The sequence below is a fragment of the Rattus norvegicus genome, chromosome 14, assembly GCF_021556685.1.
Source record: "Rattus norvegicus strain SHRSP/BbbUtx chromosome 14, alternate assembly SHRSP_T2T, whole genome shotgun sequence".
Classification (NCBI taxonomy): Eukaryota; Metazoa; Chordata; class Mammalia; order Rodentia; family Muridae; genus Rattus; species Rattus norvegicus.
In genome coordinates, this window is record NC_141547.1 from 23990058 (window position 1) to 24013623 (window position 23566).

Genomic DNA, 23566 nt, shown 5'->3' on the forward strand with positions numbered 1-23566 from the left:
TTTCTCAACTACAAATTATCTCACTGTAGATGTAAATATCTTACTTGCATCGTGAGTTTAGTGGAAACATTTATTCTCAAAAGGAAGTAATTTTCAGATGCTTGTAAAAAGTGAGATGTATGTATTTCCCATCAACTTCATCACCTATTTTCCTAAGTTTTTATATAACCATTAGGTAAAATTGTAGGCTACAAATTCTTGATTTCTAGCGTATTTCCTGTCTTATATTTTTGCATTTTAGTCAGGTATCACCAACTACTGTGCCAAAATTGAAATAACATCTAAGCTAGTGTCCTGAAACCATTAATTCACTTCTATATACATTTGAGCCCCAAAGGAGCAATGTAGTTTAATGTATGCTAAAGTAAATTCAAGGGGCAGTAACTAAAGTTTGAAGACATGGAGTTCGGTAGTTATTAATGAATACTTAAAGCTGCAAGTTAGGAAGAGGCCAGGCTAACAGGCTGCTACAGATTCCTAGTGTATCTAAGCACATCAGTTTTGATCACAGGTTGAAGCTCTCCTGACTGTAGCATCCCTACACCTTCTGTTTGATGATATGAACTAGTTTATCTCAACTACACAGGCGTACTGCAGCTCAGTATCAAAGGCGATCCAAAGGAATCATTAAAATGAATAAACATAACAATTTAAGTGCTCACTCCCCTGGCATTTAGTCATGTCTAGACAGAACCTAGTGTCCCAGATACAGTAAAAGGAGGACAAGGACATTTATGTTTAATGTAACCTTATTCCCATGGAGACCAGAAAAGTCAGTAGCAGAGTAAAACGAAGAGCTTGGTTCTTACTGATGAGGTAGGTGCAGTATCTGGTAGGACTGACATGTGATCGGGGTGACAGGACAATTGTGCTTTCTTTTCTTTTCTTTTCTTTTCTTTTCTTTTCTTTTCTTTTCTTTTCTTTTCTTTTCCTTTCTTTTCTTTTCTTTTCTTTCCTTTCCTTTCCTTTTCTTTCCTTTCCTTTCCTTTTCTTTTCTTTCCTTCCTTTCTTTTCTTTCCATAATTTGTTCTTTCTTTTTATTATTTTATTTAATTTTTATTCTTTAATCTTTTTTTACAGTCCAGTCTTTATTCCACTCCCAGTCTGCCCTTTGGCTGTTCCTCATCCCATACCTCCTCCCTGTCTCCAAGAGGATGTCTCCACCCCACTATACCTCCCCACTCCCTGGGGCCTCAAGTCTCCTGAGGGTTAGATGCATCTTGTCTCACTGAGACCAGACTGGGCAGTCCTCTGCTGTATTTGTGTTGGAGGCTTCATATCAGCTGGTGTATGCTGCCTGGTTGGTGGCTCAGTGTCTGAGAGATCTCCGGTATCCAGTTGCTTGAGACTGATGGTCTTCTTTAGGGTCACCCTCCTCCTCAGCTTCTTCCAGTTTTTCCCTAATTCAACCCCAGCTGTCCCACGCTTCTGTTCATTGGTTAGTTATACATATCTGCATCTGACTCTTGCAACTGCTTGTTGGGCCTCTTGGAGGGCAGTCATGATAGGCTCCTGTTTGTAAGCCCACCATAACATTAGTAATAGTGTCAGGCTTTGGGGCTTCCTCTTGAGCTGGACCCCACTTTGAGCCTGTCACTGGACCTTTTTTCCCTTTTAACTATGTTTTTTTCAATAAAGGCATCATACTAGAAAGAACTGACAGTTCTTCACACAATGTGAGGCAAGTATGATTAAAGTGGTTTAATGTTAATGAAAAGTCCGACTTGGCATCTTAAGTCTACAAAACTACAAAAACAATTATACTCAGGAATCCGGAAAAGTCATGCCTATGTGAAAGTTAGCATGTTCTGTGTTTTCTACAACCATTAAATTGATTTATAGGATACATATCCTTGCATGTATATTTTCTCAGTGGAATTCACTAAATGTGAAGTAGATTTATATGTTAAGTGCACATAATTTTGGGAAATGACCTCAGTTCCACTTTCAGCTGTGGCTCTATGTCGTAGTGATTTTTCCCTTATCCTCACAGTGTGGTATAACATGCTCCCTTGTTTACCAACTCTTGTTCAGTTGATATTTCAGACTTGCACTTGCAGACAGAATAACACTTTTAAAATTGATAAAATTCCAAAATGCTGGCTCTTGATTGTGATATGGGTAGTTTCAAGAGAGACTACATGTGGCTCTGTTCTATTCCCATAAGCTAAGCTCAATCAAAGCAGTTCAGTTACTTCGGGGGGAAAAGATGTAAAAACCATAGAAAGATAATTTTCTTCGATCCATACCCAAAGCATTTAACAAAACTGTATTCTTTAAACTAATTTTGTTTCCCAAAAACAGAATGTAAGCACATTGTGCACATCTGTACCTAGGTCAATGTGAGTTTATGCACTTATCTGTTGGTCCCTTTATAATGAAGGTATTTATATCAATCCTGGGACTTCTAAAAATCTTACATTTCTTGAAATCTTAGGATTTCAGGACATAAAGTATTTAAAAAATTGAGGCCTATCTTAGACTGGATATATCTAAGTAGCCATGGGATTCTTAACTACGAGTTTGTGAATTGCTAGATTCTTCATCTTGAGTAAAGTTATATCCATTTGTTTCTTACATAAATTTTCACCTGTACTGAAGATTTTGATGATTATCATGAAAACATTAAACGTGCTTGTGAGATGTTTACTGTTATTTAATGTCATTATTTGCTGATTCTTAACAGCCCTTGAGATAAAAATAAAACATGCTTAGCTATAATTTTTAAGGCTGTGAAGCAATGCCAACTCTAAGTAGTTGTTTTGTTTGCGGGCTTGTTTTGAAGACTTAAGATTTTCACCACCATTGTGAGACTTTTAGGGGTCCCAATTGAGGTTTAATAATAAAGACAAGGAGACATCTGTGTGGTTTAAAGCCTGACTGGCCTTTGGCTGGAGCAGTTTCTTAGCTAGTTTCTTATTTAACTCCTCTGCTACTGCATGCCACCATGTAGGTCTGTCCCCTACCTCCCTGCTGTGTTCCTGTCCATGTTCTGTCAGGTTGCTCCAGTCTCTGCTTGGTTGTTCTGCAGGATCTCCTTCACTAGCAATGGCTACCAGCTCTTTATTATGCAGAAAACCACACTCCTTATTCAACCGATTGGCTTTGGGGGCTAATGACTTGCCTTTCTGTTTTGGGGCAGATAAGGAGTGACAAACATTGACACATCCTGTTATCATTCCTGGCTTCCTCGATTGACAGCTGAGAACACAGGGACACACTTTTTCATAGTCAATAAACACAATACTTGTGGGTGATCCCAACACGTCTTATTTGAACTTTGAGTTTTATTTGATAAAAATAGCATTTAGGTTTATAAGTACTTTGAATGTCTTTGTTACAATTCGTCAATCATTTCCTGTAAATCAACTGTCCCTTTTCATTATAATAATAGTTTGTTACTCATGCCTTGGTCATAAAAAGTCATACTCTAATCTTGGTAATATAAACAGTATTCATCTCAGCAGGGCTACAATAGGGATATACTCAGTTGGTGTTTTGTTCTTTTCCTTTTTCAGTGAATTTATTGGATTCGCGCACTGTCCTGGGAGACCTTGGATGGATTGCTTTTCCAAAGAATGGGGTAAGTTCTTCAGAAAGTTTCCATTAAACATAGCCTAAATACGTAACCTTCATCCTACAAAAGTCGCATATGATTGTAATTTAATTGGACATTTTTGTCAAGAGAGAAGGGTGGAATATTTCTATAAATTGGGTTTTGGGGTATCTCAAATGAGTTCTGATAAAAAAATTAACTGAAAGGGAAGGGTTTTCAATGACTAAATATCAAACACGCTGCTTTCCTTTCAGTATTTCTGCACACACACACACACACACACACACACACACACACACACACAGAGAGAGAGAGAGAGAGAGAGAGAGAGAGAGAGAGAGAGAGGAAACAAAAACTTTCAGCACCTAGGAAATGTGGTGCTTTTGCCACAATCATAGTTAAGTTACTTAGGGAATGTAACTGACATCTTTGTGCACAATTAATGATGTAGATATCAAATCATCTTTTATGTTACTTCAAAAGAATTGAGACCATTACAAGAGTTCAGTTAAGTTTCCTTCAAGCCAAAAACATGTCTTCAGTTGCATTACCATTTAAATGTTTTGTACCAAGCTTTGAATTTAGATGTCATTTTAAATATATATACATATATATGTATATATAATGTATATTACAGATTTGTAAATTTAAAAGAGGATTACAGGATTATCTTCCCAATTAAATTCACAAGTACGTATCAGAAAATGAAAGACCAAATTAAATATATTCTTCTATAATGTCATCATGTTATGATGAAAATCTATTTTTATAATTTCATAATAAAACAATTCTAATTTTATTAACCTATAAAATTAAGAGTTTGACATTTTAAAAATTTCAAGCCAAAATTATACTCAAGTGCCTTGACAAGAAACCCAAAATTTTCAATTGTGTGTTTTAAAATTACACTTATGGATTTAAGACTATACATCTATTTTATTTTAATACGCCTGTCAGCAACAAATTTATCACATCATCTACACAAAACACATAAGATGGAAACAACTTTAAGCAAGTGAATATTATAATAGTCTTCTGCTAACCACATAATTACGCAGAATATTACAATTATCTTTTCATTAATGAGAAAACCAGTTGAATTGATTAGTCCTTGTGCTGGTTTGTGCTGGTTATCCTGACACAAGCTAGAGTCATTTGAGAAGCTGAAACCACAATTGAGCATTAGCCTCACTCAGTTTGGGCATGACTGTGGGGCATTTTTCTGATTGTTGAGTTATTTGTTTAGGAGGGCCCAGCCCACTGTAGGCCTATGACCTGTGTGCAGGCAGCCTTAGGCTGTGTAGGAAAGCAAGCTGAACAATCCATGAGGGGTAAACCAGTAAGGACCCTGCCTCCAAGGTCCCTGCCTCTGGTCTTATTTGAGTTTTGCCCTGACTTCCCTCCAGGACTGATATTAGCCTATCTTACTAAAAGAACCTTTTCTTCCCATGTTGCTTAAGTCATGGGGTTTCTCTCAACAACAGGAAGAAAAGTACGACAAACCTTTTCTCAGAGAGTTACTTTTAAGAAAGGCAAATAGATCATATTAATCTTTAAAATTCCCAAATAATGTCTTCGTATCCCTATATCACCTTGCTTTCAGATAATTCAACACCTTCAAATTAGTTGGTATTTCAAATTATAATTACATTTATAGATACAATATGAAAAGTAATATTGTTCAGATGTTAGAACCCAAAAGTAAAAAAAAAATTGTAAGAAAGATAAAAATGACTGTCAATATAATGGAATCTATTTGTGTCAATTCCACTTTCATACATTCCAGATTGTCTTTTGCACTCATAAAGTTTTACAACTGTTCTCTCTCTCTCTCTCTCTCTCTCTCTCTCTCTCTCTCTCTCTCTCTCTGTGCATGTGTGTGTTTGTGTTTTATATTTTGAAATTTTATTTATAGCCAAAATGTTTTAATTAATAAGTATATTAAATTGTCCTTTCTAAAGATATGATGGAAATGCAGTTTAAAGATACACTTTTAGAGCTCTCAGAAATTGTTATTCTATTTGAGTTCAGTTTAACCTTTTACCCTTTTCCAATTGAAAATTTATTAAGATAGAATGTTGAAAGTATATATTCAAGTTAGTATCAATATGGTGCTCTAGTTGCTTCTATGACTGGAATCTTTGGGCGGCGTTGCTTAATTTCTTGGCCCATTTTTTTTTTTATAGAAAACAAAGGTCTTTGTAGAAGGGCAAAGCTGTTAACAGCATTCCAATACTATCATGTTATTTTAATTTTCTTAGTTGCAACTATTAGGATAATACTAGTTTTCATTCTAAAGTTTAAAACAATATTCATTCTTTTCAGAATGATTGTAAATTTTTCTGTGTCATGATTTCTTTGATACAGCTAACCTGCATACTGTGTATTCTGATGACAGAGAAGATAATTCAGATAAGATTAGTGATAATTTTTGCTTCATGAGTGGAAAAATGTGGGTGCAATGTTGATTTACATTTTTGTTAGGAGCCATTCACATACAAAGTAAGAGGAAGTGGCATTATTAGTTTAAAGCAAATGAGTCTTTAAACTTAAATGACTGTAGGCAGAAATGTATTCTGGCCAAGGATTTAGGCATGCTCCATTAAGGCCTGAGACCAATTTGTTTCACCTGTGAGTGGCCTTAAGGTTCTGGACAAAGGAAAACAAAGGCAACAGGCACACATAGTCACTTGGTAGAAATGAGAACACTTAATGTTTGAAGAGGATTTTTTTCCTTTAAATCTGTCACGTATTGTTTGATATTTAGCTAAACAATCACATGGATGGGCACACAGGAAAACATAGCCTGTTTTGAGAATTACTTTAGAATGCCGATGATACAAAGAAACCTAAAATCCTAGAATGTGGGGACAATTGAAGCCGCCAAACACCAACAGAGTGCAAAGATGAGTAATATCAACACATAAGACAATAGTAATCAAATATTCCATTAAGGATTCTCGGGAATTGGTTTACTAGGTGAAGACTTTAACTTTAATAAGCAATGGGAAACATAAAATGTCTAAAAAAATGTAAGACTAATAAGGCTAAGAAACAATAAGAAGTATATCTCATCGAATTCAAAATGCTAATAGAGATTGGCCATTCCATAAAGAAACATATTACAGAAAGGGGAAAAAAGTAAAACCTGAAATAAAGAATTCACTGCAAATGACCAACCACAGACCTAGCCAGGCAGAAGGAGGGAGCAAACATGAAGATGAAGAATAGGAGGAAGTGAAAATGGACAATAAAAAAGACACAGCAGGCCTAAAGGAACAGGAACTATAGGTGAAGATTAATGAGCTGGCATAATCTCATATTTGAATTAAAACAACACACATATTCATCAACAAACATAAGCAAAATCAACTCAAAGAGATCCACAGATTCTGTTAATTTCTCCAAACCAAATAGAGGAAGAACACTGTCAAAACATCCTCTGAGAAATACCTCACTTGGTGGAAGAGATAGTCAGAACTTTTAAAACTTTATTATTCAACAACAAACGTGATGGCAGAGCATATTTAAGTGGTTCAAATAGAGCACAAGATTCTGAAGCAAGAAATAAACATCCAGAAATAGTAAATTTAATTTTAAAGTGAAATCAACACTTTCCCTGATTAAATAAATCTTGAAAGAATATAAATATCAGATACAATTTTCTACTAGAAATATCTAAAGAAATAAGTTATAAAAACATAGAACACTATTTTTTAGAGAGAATTATCCTAGTATCTGTCAAACATTGTCTTTTATCCTCCTTATTTTACCTCAAAAGAAAAATAAAATATGATACATTTTGCCTTTCCTTAAGTGTACAAATATATTTTGAGGAATAATCATTGATTTCAGAATGATTTATATATAACACAATTTTGTGGTTTCATATAATACATCCATACATCACTTGATGATAAAGATGCAGTGTAAGGAGTGTTGTACTATTTTGTCATTGGGAATGCATTTTAGTGAGTACTGGGCTGCATTGAAAGCTACTGGAGAATTTAACCTATGGACCATACTCATATTTGCTGGCCTTCACTGACCAAATACTGGTGCTGTGCCTCATGAGTGTATTCCAGTATAAGCACATAATTAGAGGGGAACCAAGAGGAGTACATAGGGGGTGCATGTGCTTAAAAGTTTTGATTTGTATATATGATTTTTTTATACGAACTTGGGAGATGTCTCAGTCATCAAAGTGCTTCCTATTCATTTATGAGTACTTGAGTTTAGATCCAGACACTCATAAAAAAAAACAAAAGAGAGCAAAACAAAAAAACAAAAACAACAACAACAACAACAACAACAACAAAAAACTAGGCACAGTTCCCAAGAAGCTTCCTTCTGCAGTAGAAAGGAGCAAATACAGACACTCAGTCTTAAATGTGATGTCTCCATGAAATCTGTCCTTTCAGGACACAGGGAATTCTGCAGAAGAAGTGACAGAAAGACTTTAAGAGCCTGTGGTATGGGAAGTCACAAAGGAAACAAAGCCTTCTAAACACAGCAGGACTAATGCACATATGAACTCACAAATACTGTGGCGGCCTGCACAGGGCCTGCAGGGTCTAAGTCAGGTGGGATTCCAGTGCTAAGGTCGGAGGTGGACACAGGCCTCTATTCTTAAAGAGAAGCTATTTCCTCTCTCTCTCTTTCTCTCTTTCTCTCTCTCTCTCTCTCTCTCTCTCTCTCTCTCTCTTTCTGGATAGACATATAGCTACATAGATATGATAATGTGGATATATCCAATAAACACACACACACACACACACACACACACACACACACACACACACACAGAGTCACTGCTTCAAAGTTGGAAGATCTTACAGAAAACCTAAATGTCTACTCCGTCGATTCATGTGTTTCACAAAGCTAAAGCCAGAGGCATTCCACGCCCCCCCCCCCCAACAAGGGTAAGCATAATGAAGAAGACAGTTTTAAGAAATTGAGAACATTCTCCTGGATGTCCTGTCTGACTCACTCTCCACTGGGGACTCTTCTGTCCTTCCGCAAAGTTGTAACTGGAGACAGTCAACTTTCTGACACTGCATAAACTTTACAGTTTCCTTTTGTTCCAAGAAAGACTTGAGTTTTTTTTCAAATATTTTTGTTGTTGTTGCATGTTAAGATGGTGCCCTTCTGCTCCCTTACATTAATTAGAACAGGTGATTGGATTTCAGGAGGTATATCAGTTATTGTGTACATAATAATTCATGACGTGTATGTGTGTGTGTGTGTGTATGCTCGTTATGTGTGTGCTCATGTGTGGGCCTAGTTTTCAATGCTAATTCTATTACCTATCTTCCCTTTTCATCTAGACATGTCTTTTATCATTTCTTTCAATCATCAATCAATTATTAGACAGCATTACTGTCTGTAGTCCTCCCGCGTAAACTTCCTCACCTCCTTTCTCCTGTATGGTCCTCGACATGTGTTAAGGTACCAAGCTATGCAAAGTTTCATGCAACCTCTCTGTGTTTACTAATGCAACGTCATTCCCTGGGTGCTGAATATGTGGCATGCTCACAGGTACTTCAGACAGGGCAGGGAGGAAGAGAGTCATGGAATTCTGAGCTGAAGGGTTTGGAAAGTGAGCCATCAGAAAAGAAAAGAAAAGAAAAGAAAAGAAAAGAAAAGAAAAGAAAAGAAAAGTGGTGGGTTTTTTTTCCTAGTCCTGACTTCTCTTTATATAGGTGTTCAGAAGAAACACAGAACTATCAGGCTCTCACATCGCTTGAACAGTTTGTGTTTTGTGTACTTTTCACAAGCGATGTCGTTTCTCTTTTGGATTCAGTCTAAACATGAAAAAGCTATGGCTGCAGCACAGGGATATGTGCAATTGACTTTAAAACGTAACTAGGGGGATGCACAAAGATGCCCTTAGTGCTTTGTTTTGTAGGGGAGGAAAGCCAGGGTAAGCAACTTACTTAAATTTAAGTGGTTGGTCCTTCTGAGTCCACTCAACACCCAAATCCCCATGACACTGTGTTACTGACACCACAGATGAGTCACTCCCAAGGCTGAGTCTTTTCTCTGCCCCTCGCTTTTCACGCTTGAACTACAAAGCCAAGTTCATGACGTCACTAGCTTGTCTTTTGACTGAATGAATCTGTACTTTATTGACATTTGGGCCTCTTCTGCTACCTTCTGGAACATTCACCATTGATTAACCTGTATGGATTTAGCACGGGTGGAAACAGTTGCTTGTAGGAAATTATTAGCAACTGTTTCCAAGGTTTATTCTTATGAGAATAAAAGTAATGACTTGGATGTCTGCTAAAAACAGATTATATTTTTATGTCTCAGAAATTCCTACACCACTTTCTTTTTCCACATCCTGTTGTTAGAGAGGCTCACTGTACACACCTGCCTCCTGCACTTAGTGGAATTAACCATTCCCAGTAGGGTTTTCTAGACTTCCTGAAGCACACAGTGTGGAAACCACGGGTCTCCCATGAGCATGGTGTCAGAGTTGCCTTGAGACCTCTGTTTTTATTTTGCTAGATTTTATTCTCACTATCAAAAAGAGTAAACATCATGATTATTTTAAGTTTATTTTTACAACATTTAGGAATCGTCATGATATTTTATAATAACTTATTTATCTCATGAAGAATGTAGACACTGAGTTAAATCACATTTGTTTTAAAATGGAGGTAGACTTGCTTGGGCATCCTAGAGAGAGAGGAAAAAAAGGAAAAAATTTATACTATAGTTATGTCAAAACAGAAGTTATAGATATTTGTTGTGGTTGTTGTTTTTGCTTCTCCCTGCCTACTTTCTGATTTCTCTGCAACATAAAACTCCTATTCACTTTAAAAAATGAGAATAATCAAATTATGCAAAAATGAATGATGATCGGAATTCTGTTGTCCCACTTGGTGTTTGTTTGCTTGTTCGTTTGTTTTGAATCAGGAAACTCTTTAACTGCATTAATTATTTAGGTCCTCAGTTTTTAATTAAAAAAAAAAATACAAAGCGAAAAACCTCCAGTGTATCCCACAACACCTGAGCACAGCTGAGGCTTTACGTTTTTGGTTTGTTTTTACAGAACTGTGTTAAACCTAGTAGTATATACTGGGGCCACACCAAGCACAGAGATGCTAAAGATCAAACTAATGAAGAAGGGTGTAAACCATACCGACTGATGTATACAAGAAAAACTCTTTATTGACAGTGATATAAAATATTCTAAGGGGAAAGGATATTCAAATATACAGTGCAAATGCCAGTGTAATGAAGAATTTGCCTGATCCAACGTAGCTTAGTCTTTTTTATAGTTTAGAAAAATAGAAGCCACCCAAGACCTATAATGTAGATAAGACAAATAATTTATGGAATTCAGGATATTTTGCGTATTCTGAAATGTAAAAGACAAAAGATTTGGATTCAGGTTTCCTATATGGAAACTTAGCAATCATGAAGCCGGTTTCTTAAAATGATCAGCTTTATCCCTTCTGCCTATGAGGCAAATGCTGTATCTGATTTTTATATAAGCAAATACACACAATGAGTTAGCAGACATCGAAGTTCAGGCCTGTAAAACAGCATTGTGGTATAGGTGCATTGTTTGCTCATTAGGGATCACTGATCATGTGTTTGATGTCCATATGGACTCATGCATAATCTTTTTTATACATAGTAGAGCACCCAACACATTTTCCCCTGTATCATGGAACAACTTATCTGAGAAGTGAATTTTTTCTATATTATCGTCTAATAATACTTTCTCCATCCCTCACCTGCAATTGCCTACCCAAACATTCCACCTTTTCAATCTGAATCTATATACTATCCCCTGAAGAAAGCATCTCTCTGAGAGGAACTCTCTTCCACTCTTGCAGATGATGGATTGCAAGTTTTTTTTTTCTCACCCCATGTCAACCTTTTCCTCCAGAAGTTCATTTCCCTTACAATATCAACCAATCAGACACCCCAAACCTCCCAGGGACTAAACCACCAACCAAAGAGTATACACATGGAGCAACCCATGGCTCCAGCCACATACATAGCAGAGGATGGCCTTGTCTGTTGGGCATCAATGGGAGGAGGGGCCCTTTGTCCTGTGGAGGCTTGATGCCCCAGTGTAGGAGAATGCCAGGGCTGAGAGGCAGGAGGGAGTAGGTGGGTGGGTGGGGGAGCACCCTCATAGAAGCAGGGGGTGGGTGATGGGATGGGGGTTTCCAGAGGGGAAACCTGGAAGGGAGATAACATTTGAAATGTAAATAAAGAAAATATCTAATAAAAGAAAAAAGAGAGAAGTTAATTTCCTCCCAAGTGTATGGATCTCACACTCAGAATCGGTCAGGCCTCATGTCCAACACATCATTTTGCTAAATTGTTTCTTCTTTACATCTTTCTTGCCGGTTAGCAAGTATTTGAAAAGAAATAAATGTTCAAATCATTGTTCAGGAGTTAAATATGCTACCCCTCCCTCCCCTGTGATGTGAAGCACCCAGGTATTATCCTTTAACAGATTGCTTTACCCACTACATCTTCTATTTGTTTCATACCAAGTATTAATTTTCCTTTCCTTTCATAATTTTAAGGAATTTTATATCTGGCAAGATGTCTCCACACCCAATGGTATAGTCCATGTAAGAAATCTAGGGTTGAATTACTTTTTATATAGTAAAATATATTGATTTCTTCTCATTGATATTTACGTCATTTTCCGTAAGCGAATGTGACTTTTTTTTAACTGTTATCTTCCTGTTCATTAATAAAGATGTTAAATAGATCTGAACTTCCCAGAAGTCTCTGAGGCCCAAGCAGCAGGTATTTTTCCAGGTGGTTTGATTGCTGTTTATCATGATCCTTTAAAAAGAAAAAAAAAATCCTTCAGCTGTTTTCAATTCATGTGACAGTGCTCCCGTGCAAGTCAATTTGAATTAATTTTGCAAGCAAATGCTTTATGGTTCTGAGTACATAATCTCCCTCTCCCGCAGAGAAAAAATATACTGTAATCACCCAGCATTCCTGTTGATTATTTCCATTAAAGGCAGCAGGGGAAAGGGAGAAGGCCAAACCTCAGCTCTCACATTCAAGGCTCTCGCCGTTCACTGCTTTTTATCCGTGCCCCCCCTTCCCTTTATGCTCCTCCAGCTTCCACTAATGCACAAAATGATGGCCCAAACTGCTCAGCCTGGAATTGTCCTTTGGAACCTAGCCACTGTTGTCTTTTTGATCTTATATCCCGGTACCCTTATTCCCTCCAAAAAGGTCTCTCGCATAACATTCTACAGGATTTTTACCAGTGGTGCTGTGCACACCTTTCTGGAAATGCTCTTTTCCATACTGTGTTGAGCTTAATGCTAATGACTTTTGTAACCCAGGGCAAGTAATGCTACATGAAACCACTCATTACCATCCGGAGGGTGACCACTTCTGGAAATGAATCAACATAGACCCTATTATGTATCGAACACTCTCAAAATTAGATGTTGGAGGTGACAGTCATTTTTTTTGTGTGACTAGTGTGAGAGAGACCTCCCTCGACCAGTCTACTCTTCCTCCTCACCTCTAGAACATTGCCTTTTGTCTCGGATAAACATTTAGGTTAAAAGCATTTCATGCTAGCTGGTAGCTTTAAATTTGAGTATTTAAATTTAAACGTGGTGCTTGAACAACAAGAAAAAATACTTTGGTTAAAAATGGTGTAATGTTAAAAATGTGTCAAAACTTGAATTTAGGCAATTGAGTTTATTTAGTGTCAGGCAGGGTCCGGTCGAGGATATTTTATTTAATAGAACAAAATCATTAAATTATAGAGAAAAAAAAAACACCTGAGTTTGCAATTTGAGGTAACATTTAATTCCTCTCTAAATCTTTTCAAACAGACAAGTTTCAATTGATCTTTATTAGAATTTTAAAGTATAGGACCTATGGAAGCATATGTTCAGCTATGATTTTATCTTTATGTTTGATACAAATTGCTAACCTATGTAAATATTTATCTCTTAAGTGCCAATACAGACACGATGGAAATAGTTAACCAAATTAACCAGAGTCAGGTCTGGCTCTACCATTGCTACAGGATAAAGAAGCCATTACATCTCCCTTTTCCACCCTTTCTCTTTCTCATGCTATGTGCACTACTTATTAAATTAGCACATTATAAACACTGAACGACACAACCATTTTATGTTCAGTAGAATGTCTGGCCCTGGTTTAATGCTCCATATGTGATCTACTCGTTTTCTCTCTTCTTGGTTTCTGTTTTTAAGAATCAGTTTCTGAATTTATTCTATCAAAGAGGTAGGTAGTTATTGGTACAAACTCATAAGACCACTACGTTCTGACTGTTAACGTTTTATCCTTTGTCATGCTTGAGTAGATATCACCCAATATTTAAAGATGGAAAATGTGCATTCACTAATTTCATAAATTATCTTCATAATTGATTAAAAAAGATTTGAGAGCTTTTGCGGAAAACATAACAGACACTTCTACTGGGTAGTAGGTAAATAAAGTTTCACAAAATACTTAACTGTTTTGAACAATGAGTGATTCAGTGTCTCATGTTGAGAAGCAAATGTTCACTAATGGTGAAACCAACGGAAGAGAGAAACAGATGACCAGAAGATAGTTGTGTGTGTGTCATTATGGATGTACTCTATTTAGTACTCTTTGGAAGTGACCTCTAACCCTAACATAGACAAGGGTTACAATATGTTGTATGAAGCTTTACATTGAAAACAATTTCAGAGTTGTTCAGAATTTATTATTAAATAGCCAGAATATAAGAAAGATATTTTAAGTGATAAAAAATCCTAAAATGATGTATTTTAAGAGTAGTTTCCAAGAGATGTGCTAAAATTGTACTGATCCAGATCAGTTAATCTGGTATTATTTATTATCATTTTAAGTGCCAATTTTCAGTTGGCTGTACTGTACAAGAATGTCTGGTAGCTTAATAGGCAGTAAATCCTTACTGTGAACTCAAAGAACATGGCGAACATTACTGTGTAAAACTGTGGTGGCAAAGCATTTGATGGTCCCTCATGTACTATGCAATACTTCTCTGCACCTTCAATTTCTAGCTGGTCATCTCCTCACTCCTCTTTTCTTCCTCTTTTTCTTCTGAAGGCATGAGTGATTTCTGCCACTTTGCATATGACATCTTTAGATTACAAATTTGACTTTCTATATCAAAGAAAACAAGCTCACGATAGGAATTCCACACGGAAGTCATACATTGACGCCCCCACCTGTTCTTTGTCATCGGTGCCACCTGCTCTAACTCTTGGGCCAGAGGCAAAAGTTTTGAACTTTAGGTTTTGCTGGTGCTGGAGGGCTTCTCTTCAGTACAAGTACAGGACTAAATTTAGAAAAGTGAATAGTAATATTATCTAGTCTTCATTGAAATAAGTGTCTTCAGGGTTTAGCTAAGGAAAGCTTTACTTCAAGTAGCAAGCTGTATCCTATGTAATGTTGACTTCACTTTAGAAAATAGTTGGCAGTGTGAAATAGTTTTTCAAAATACGTAGTGAGGGAAATGAGTTGTTCTAGTGTATAATTTTAACTATATCTCTAAAGCCTGGAATATGACACATATGGACTATTGACAGCATTCAAATATTGTATTTGACTTAACTGTTTAGATTTTTTTTGAAGGAGTAATAGGAAGACTTCTCTGTGCATGTATTTCAGATTTCACAATAATCACCGATCATATGTCTTTATTTATATTCATTTTCCATTTGTTTTTCTAAGATACTTGCAAAATAATATTACTTTCCCATCTATATGCCACTATTGAGTTGGTGTAAAACTAATAACATCCCATTAGCTCACTGTTTACTTAGAGCCTGGGAAAGCCACCCTTGTGGTTGCTGACCTGGCTGTGTAAGTCCCTGTGCTGCAGCTAAAGTCGCCTATTGCTTGGAAGTAAGCTGTATAATTAAAAACTATGAGAGAGAGAGAGAGAGAGAGAGAGAGAGAGAGAGAGAGAGAGAGAAAGAAAGAAAGAGAGAGAGAAGACTGAGAGAGACAGAAGACTGAGACAGAGATGGACAGAGAAACAGAAAGAGACAGAAAGAGACATAGACAGAGAGATAGAGACAGAGACAGAGAGAGACAGAAGACAGAGACAGAGACGGACAGAGAAACAGAAAGAGATAGAGAGAGACATAGACAGAGAGATAGAGACAGAGACAGAAAGAGACAGAGAGAGACAGAGACAGAGACATAGAGGCACAGAGAGACAGAGAGAAATTTTAGTTTGTTTTATTTGCTTTCCTTTATAGGATGTTACTCCAAAACTGGCCTTCTGAATGCTCAAACCACTAACTTATGAACTAAAGTACTCAAAGAAATTCCAAAATTTCCTTAATATTATTTAATATTTTATCTAGAATATAAACGAAGGAAATATAACATCATGGGTGGCTGACTTAATCTTTCATTTATTCTACGATGCGTCCCATACATCTGGAACAGGCAAATGAAGAGCAGGCATTTCATTTCAGGGATGGCTTTATGCATGTGTTGGCATGCATGCCAGTCAACTGTATGATGAGTCGATGAATCCCAGGCTGTGCTACGATTAACGAGAGTTGAAGCAACTCAAAATTACTCAGTTTTCATCAACTATCCCTCACTTTTGTACAATTAAAGATGTAAGAATGACAATAATTCTGAAAAATAATCATTAAGCCCGAGCCTTTGAATAACTGTCTTCCTTAATGCCATATTAAAGAATGGATGTTTTATGCTATAATAATGTTATTTTTTATTTTTAATGATATATTAAAACAAGTTTTGAAAACAATAAGCAATAGAAAGACCAGATAATGTATTTATTTTCCATATCATTTTTAAATTACTTTATACAAATTAAATACAGATTATTATAGTCTGATGACTATAAAAATAAAGTATTAAAAATATCATGTGGGGTTGGGGATTTAGCTCAGTGGTAGAGCGCTTGCCTAGGAAGCACAAGGCCCTGGGTTCGGTCCCCAGCTCCGAAAAAAAGAATCAAAAAAATTATGTATAAATTGGATATTAATATCAGTTTACCTTAATATTCAAAACATAAGATTCAGCAATGAGGTATTCCCATGACAACAACTATCCTGGAGGGTGAAAGTTAGGAATCCCTGCCTTAGTTGCTGCTCTTGCTCTCTAAGCAGGCATTTACTAGTGGTATTCATAGTAGTATTATTTTAGTTCACTGGAGTTTAATTCTTGCATCGTTTAGTACTGATTTCTGCCCTCAAAGTAGGTATCAGAATGCAGAATTACTCAGTGAACTAGTGAGACATACAACTTATTCTCCTTTGCAAACTCACTGTGACTTTAGATTGAAAGTTGACAATATGGTTGTGGAAATCGATCAACTACCCTTGAGCTTATAGTCGTGGCTTTTGCCGGATGTTCTATTGTTGTGAAGAGAAACCATGCCCAAAACATCTTCTGTTAGAGAACAATTGATCCAGGGCTTCCTTGCAGAGGTTTAGAGGGTTCGTCCATGATCATCATGGTTGTGGGACAGCAGCAGGCAAGCAGGCATGGCACTAGAGAAACAGCTGCTACCTTACATCCTGTTCCGCAGGCAGCAGACAGAAAGATAAAGCGATACTCTGCTAGGTGCAGGCATTTAAAGTTTGAAAGCTGACATACTAGGGACACATCTCCTCCAACATGCCCACACTTCCTGATTCCTTCCAAACCGTCTACCCACTGGGAACCAAACATTCAAGTACCGGAGCCTATTGGGACCCTTGTTATCCAAACCACCACCGTGTGCAATTGTCCAAATATGACCAGTGACTTCACACTACGTTTTAAAGGTTGAAATGCATTGAGATACGGAGAAGAGTGGCAGTAAAGGAAAGTACCTACAACAAGAGTCCATATGTGGCTGAATCCAGACGTCTTTACATTAGTCTGTAAGTCTGGTACAGCAGAAATCAATTTTTAACATTTGATTTGATTTTATTTTGTGTTTTGATACAGAGCCCATGAAACTCAGGCTTGCTTTGAGCTTCATTTAACACCTCTGCCTCAGTTTTTTGAGTGCTAAAAAAATGTAAACACGTAATATCAACAGGGCCAAGTTGAGATTGCTTGTAACATCAAAAAATATTTTTATTGCATTAAGTTTGATTAGAAATAAAGTATGGCATTTCATTATAACATTTTTTGAAGTAGTAACAGTAAAGCAAATCCAAGATTGCAATACGGAAATCAGACTGTCTTAGGCAGGGTGCTAAAGATGAAGGTATAATTTGTATTAAGTGTACCGATTTTGCTGACTCAGCAGTATCTTGTGTTCTTCCTAAGCAGTGACAAGAGATAATGTGGCCAGTCACTGACCGAAGCATTGAAGTAAAAGATGTTTCACTTGTTCAAACTTAGCATTCCTTTGTATACTCGTGCAGCTTACCAAATGGCAAATGTTTCAATTGCTGTCTAATAAATTCAGTTAACAATTCTGAACTAACGACCAGCCTTACCTCAACTGTTGCTTGCTAAAGATGGTCTGGATAAATTGTAATGAATTAAGCGTGGTCAGACAGGTTTTATACAACGCTAAAAGCAAAACCTGGATTTGCATATTATACCCAAATTCTAAGGTATTAGCTGGCACTGAATTCTTTCAAAATATTTGGTAAGGAAATGCTCTCTGCATATTTCATAACATTACATGAAAATTATTCAGAAAAGTACAGTTTGATTTAAATTTTAAAAGAATCTATGGGGCTGAACAGATGGATCAGTTCTTAAAACCACTGTGTTCAGTTGCCAAAACCAATTGTCAGCTGATATCCTTCTGTATGTCTACTTCCAAGGGATTTCACACTTTTTCTTCTTTATCTAGCTTTTTCACAAGAGTGGTGGACTTACATACACTCAGACACACAGGTACATACACATAGAATTAAAATAAATAGTATTAGGGAAAAAAATCCTAGTTCCCAGTTAAACCTGAAATTCCCTGAATTAAGAGATATATCAAATACAGGAATGTTCTAAATGATATTTTAATAACATGTAGTCTAATACCTAAAGAACATTTTCCTACAAATACTTGGAATTTTGCAAAAGAATACCCAGCAACCTTCTCCTGGAATTTATAATCTGGACATAGCTTCTCACATGCTGGGAGGAGGGGGACCCATGTGGCTCATTCCACATTTTCATTACAGATGTACAGTGGCAGGCTGTCTTGGCCTTTAATAAGTAAATATATTTAAGCAATGATTTTTTTTTGTTAAGATTGTACAATAAATAGTTGTCTACAATCTCACCTCTACCTTCCCAGAGTGGGACAGAAATGGCAGGTGTGTAAAACCCTGGTATAGTTTTATCCCTTAAACCATTTGACAAGCAAGTGTATTTTGTCTGTATTACCTTGAATTGAAACTTTGTGTATTCTTATGTAAATTTGAGTCCATATTTTATTTTTCATTTTATTTTAATCCTGCGATTACAATATTTCTACCTTCCCCGTTTGCCCTTCAAACTCTCCCATACATCCCTCCCAAATTGCTTTGAAATCTATAACCTCCTTTTTCACTCATTGCCATCAGATTCTTATATCCATATGAATTCATGTGTATAGTACTAATAAAGCATGATCAGTCAGTGTGATGGTATGTGTATATGAGTTTTCAGACCGGACCCTTTGGCACTGGTTGCTTTAACAGACTGGGAAAGACCTCTTACACTGCCAGCTTTCCACAAGTTATCAGAGTTCATTGTGGAGTGTTGAGGTGCTGTGAGATTTTTGCTGTTCATGTAGGCATGCTTCTTGCTGTCCTCCTTGTTCAACTCATATTTGTGAAGTCACTTGATAGACATAGCTTCCGAGACGCGATGTGTATATGGGCTTTCTCTTGTTTTTGTTGTTTTCAAGATCGGCCTTAGTCTTTGGTGATCTGATAGGATGCATGGGATTATTACAATCTTCTTGTATCTGTTGAGGCCTGTTTTGTGACCAAATATATGGTCAATTTTGGAGAAGGTACCATGAGGTGCTGAGAAGAAGGTATATTCTTTTGTTTTAGGATGAAACTTTCTATAGATATCTTTTAAATCCATTTGCTTCATAACATCTATCAATTTCTCTATGTCTCTGTTTAGTTTCTGTTTCCATGATCTGTCCATTGATGAGAGTGAGATGTTGAAGTCTCCCACTATTATTGTGTGAGGTGCAATGCGTGCCTTGAGCTTTAATAAGGGTTCTTTCATCAATGTGGGTGACCTTACATTTGGAGCATAGGTGTGCAAAATTGAGAGTTCATCTTGGTAGATTTTTCATTTGATGAGTATGAAGTGTCCTGCCTTATCTTTTTTGATAAATTTTGGCTGAAAGTCGATTTTATTACATATTAGAATGGCTACTCCAGCTTGTTTCTTGGGACCATTCGCTTAGAAATTTTTTTCCAGCCTTTGGAGTAGTGTCTGTCTTTGTCACTGAGGTGTATGATTGTCCTGTATGCAGCAAAATGCATATTCCTCTTTATGTTTCCAGTCTGTTAGTCTATGTTTATTGGGGGAATTGAGTCCATTGATGTTAAGAGATATTGTGGAATACTGATTGTTATTTCCTGTTATTTTTTTTTATTAGAGGAGGAATTATGTTTGTGTGGCTCTCTTCTTTTGGGTTAGTTGAAAGGAGATTAATTTCTTGCCTTTTCCAGGGTGTAGTTTACCTCCTTATATTGGAGTTTTCCATCAATTATGTTTTGTAGGGCTATATTTGTGGAAAGATATTGTGTAAATTTGGTCTCATCATGGAATATCTTGGTTTCTCCATCTATGTTAACTGAGAGTTTTGCTGGATACAGTAACCTGGACTGGCATTTGTGTTCTCTTAGGGTCTGTATGACATCTGTCCAGGATCTTCTGGCTTTCATAGTTCCTGGTGAAAAGTTTGGTGTAATTCTGGTAGGTCTGTCTTTATATGTTACTTGACCTTTTCCCCTTACTGTTTTTAATATTCTTTCCTTGTTTTGTGCATTTGGTGTTTTGACTATTATGTGACGGGAGGTGTTTCTTTTCTGGTCCAATCTATTTGGAGTTCTGTAGGCTTCTTGTATGTTTATGGGCATCTCTTTCTTTAGGTTAGGGAAATTTTCTTCTATAATTTTGTTGAAGGTATTTACTGGTCATTTTACTTAGGAATCTTCACTTTCTTCTATACCTATTATCCTTAGGTTTGATCTTCTCATTGTGTCCTGAATTTCCTGTATGTTTTGGGTTAGGAGCTTTTTGCATTTTGCATTTTCTTTGACTATTGTGTCAATGTTTTCTATAGTATCATCTGTCTCTGAGATTCTCTCTTCTATCTATTTTATTCTGTTGTTGATGCTTGCATCTATGACTCCTGATCTCTTTGCTATGTTTTCTATCTCTCTTGGTGATTTCTTTATTGTTTCTATTTCCATTTTTAGATACTGGATGAGTTTGTTCAATCCCTTCACCTGTTTGGTTGTGCATTCCTGTAATTCTTTAAGGGATTTTTGTGCTTCCTCTTTAAGGGCTTCTGCTTGTTTACCTGTGCTGCCCTGCACTTCGTTAAGCGAGTTATTTATGTCCTTCTTAAAGTCCTCTACCGCCATCATAAGAATCAGATCATAATCTTGCTTTTCAGGTGTGTTGGGGTATCCAGGACCTGCTGTGGTAGGAGAACTGGGCTCTCATGACACCAAGTAGCCTTGGTTTCTGTTGCTTAGTTTCTTTTGCTTGCTTCTCGCCATCTCGTTATCTCTGCTGTTCGTTGGTCTTGCTGTCTCTGACTGACTGAAGCCTTTCGGTCCTGTGGGCCTATAAGCTTGTGATCTTAGTAGAAAGAGCACTTCTTGGAAACCGGCTCTCTCTTGGCAGGATTTGGGTCCTGAGGGCTGTGGGATAGCCTTAACTCTGGATGCAGATGGAGACTAGAAGGATCCTGTTCCAGGCTGCTCTGCGGTTCCTGTGCCCTGTGTGCTCCTAGCAGGTTCCTCTTTGGACAGTTATTGGAGCAAACGTGGTGTTTTACCTGTGTGCTTAGTAGTGAGAGCCCTTTTGGGAGACCAGCTCTGGAGACCCGGGTGACATAAGTCAAACTTCTTACTTCGCCATTCATGTGTGCCAACTTGGTCTTAAGTAAGTTTGTAATACAAGTGATGTGTAGCATCTTCAACAAGTGTATGTGTACAGGAAATGACAGTTTTTTTAAGAGGGGTTAAAGTTTTATATTTAAAACAATTCAAGAAATATTTTATTATATCCTGAAATTTATAAATACATCTATTGTCATAACTGTCCAAGTAAGTATCTTTCTTTTTCTTTTTTTTTATTCTTTAATCTTTTTCAGTCCAGACTTTATCCCTTTCTTGGTCCATCCTCAAATTGTTCCACATCCCACACCTCCTCACCCTTCTCCCTTTCTCCCCAGTCCCTCTACCACCATACCAGACCTCTCCACTTCCTAGAGCCTCCAGTCTCTGAAGGGTTATGTGCATCTTTTCTGACTGAGTCCAGATCCAGCAGTCCTCTGCTGTATATGTGTTGGGGGCCTCATATCAGCTGGTCTATGCTGCCTGGTTGGTGGTCCAGCATCTGTAAGTCTCTTTCTATAGACTCACAACCCACTGTTCAGTTCTCATGGTGAATGTGTCTGTAGCTACCAGACAGTGAGTGCTTACTGTTCTTGAACACATTTGTTTTTGACATTACACACAATATAACATTTAGTGTCTTCAAAATGTGTTTAATATTTAGTAATTTCTTCAAAAAACTTGCATTTCCATCATGGGTTATACTACCTGCCATAATTCTGCCAAAACTTTTTATTGAAAAAGAAGTTGGTTTATCTAGCTGTAAGACTTACACAAATAATCCTGCCTCCCAGATAGCTTTGTGTGATTTCATCCATGGCTTTTATTATGTCGTACAATGATATTCATAAAATACATACAATCTATTATTTTCTGAATCTATTATTTAAGGGAAGAACCATTTGACCCAGGCCATCCTTATAAAACCACTAACTGCAGATCTACATGACTTAGTCTCCATTAGGAAACAATTCTAAAAATACCTAGAATATCAAAACCCTGGGCCTATCCACCTCATACACCCATCTCATACAGCAATAAGAGAGCATTTCTGTTTTCCTTATAGCATTTCAGAAGGCTTGACATTGTATATTTTAATATTTGCTAATTGTTATTAAGCCACTAGTCGTTAAATAGTACTGAAGAGTAGTTTACTTTGATCTTTAGCAAGAAAATAATAATAATAGTAATAATAATAAACAATAATAACAACAACAATAATAATAACAATAATAACCTGGTCAACATTTCAAATTAATGATGCTTTACAATGACAAATCCCAGAAAGTGTAGGTGAGATATTTATAGCCAGAGATAAATGTGGCATATAAAATAACTTGATTGACATTGTCAGAGTTTTGCTATAGTCAGCTTACATCTGAGTCATGTTTTGTCAAATTTCAGTACCTGGCTGATTGCTGGAGATTTAGCTCCTATGGTTGGCTTGAGCTCGGTGACCAAAAATGGACTCTTGATTTACAATGCTATTTCTACAGTGCAAAAGGATAAAGGATGCTAGAATAGAGCCAATTTGGGCCAAACTTGATACTCTAATACGGAAACTATGCTTAGGAAATATATATTTCCATTCTTTACCATAAAAGTATGCAACAGATGAGAAAAAGAGGATTATTTTCTTTCTTGTTGTCTCTCTATATGTGGTAGGCAATCAGTATAATTGTTAGATGAAGAATAAGTAATTAATATGACATTCACAGTGGAAAGGAAATATTTTTTCACTTTAGAACTATGTGGTACTAGTTCCTGAAATTACCTTCAAAAAAAAAGAATCATAAATAGAGTGCACTTTCAATTACAAGTTTAGACATGATTGTAATTGTAAAGGCTCGTTTCATGTCACAGGGTGGTGACTTTTACCGAGACTTGTGGTGTAAGAACCCATCCTCTTGAACTGGAAAATATCATCCTGAGTGAGGTAACCCAATCA

General features: G+C 36.7%; 1 protein-coding gene across 12 annotated transcripts in view; it reads left to right on the forward strand.

Moving 5' to 3' along the window:
- Nucleotides 1-23566, forward strand: part of Epha5 (EPH receptor A5) — a 361774-nt gene that overhangs the window by 28482 nt on the left and 309726 nt on the right. For all 12 annotated transcript variants that reach the window (XM_087584395.1, XM_087584396.1, XM_087584397.1 and 9 more), the window contains 1 exon segment: nt 3519-3583. In XM_087584395.1, coding sequence (XP_087440521.1) covers nt 3519-3583 — 65 coding nt within the window.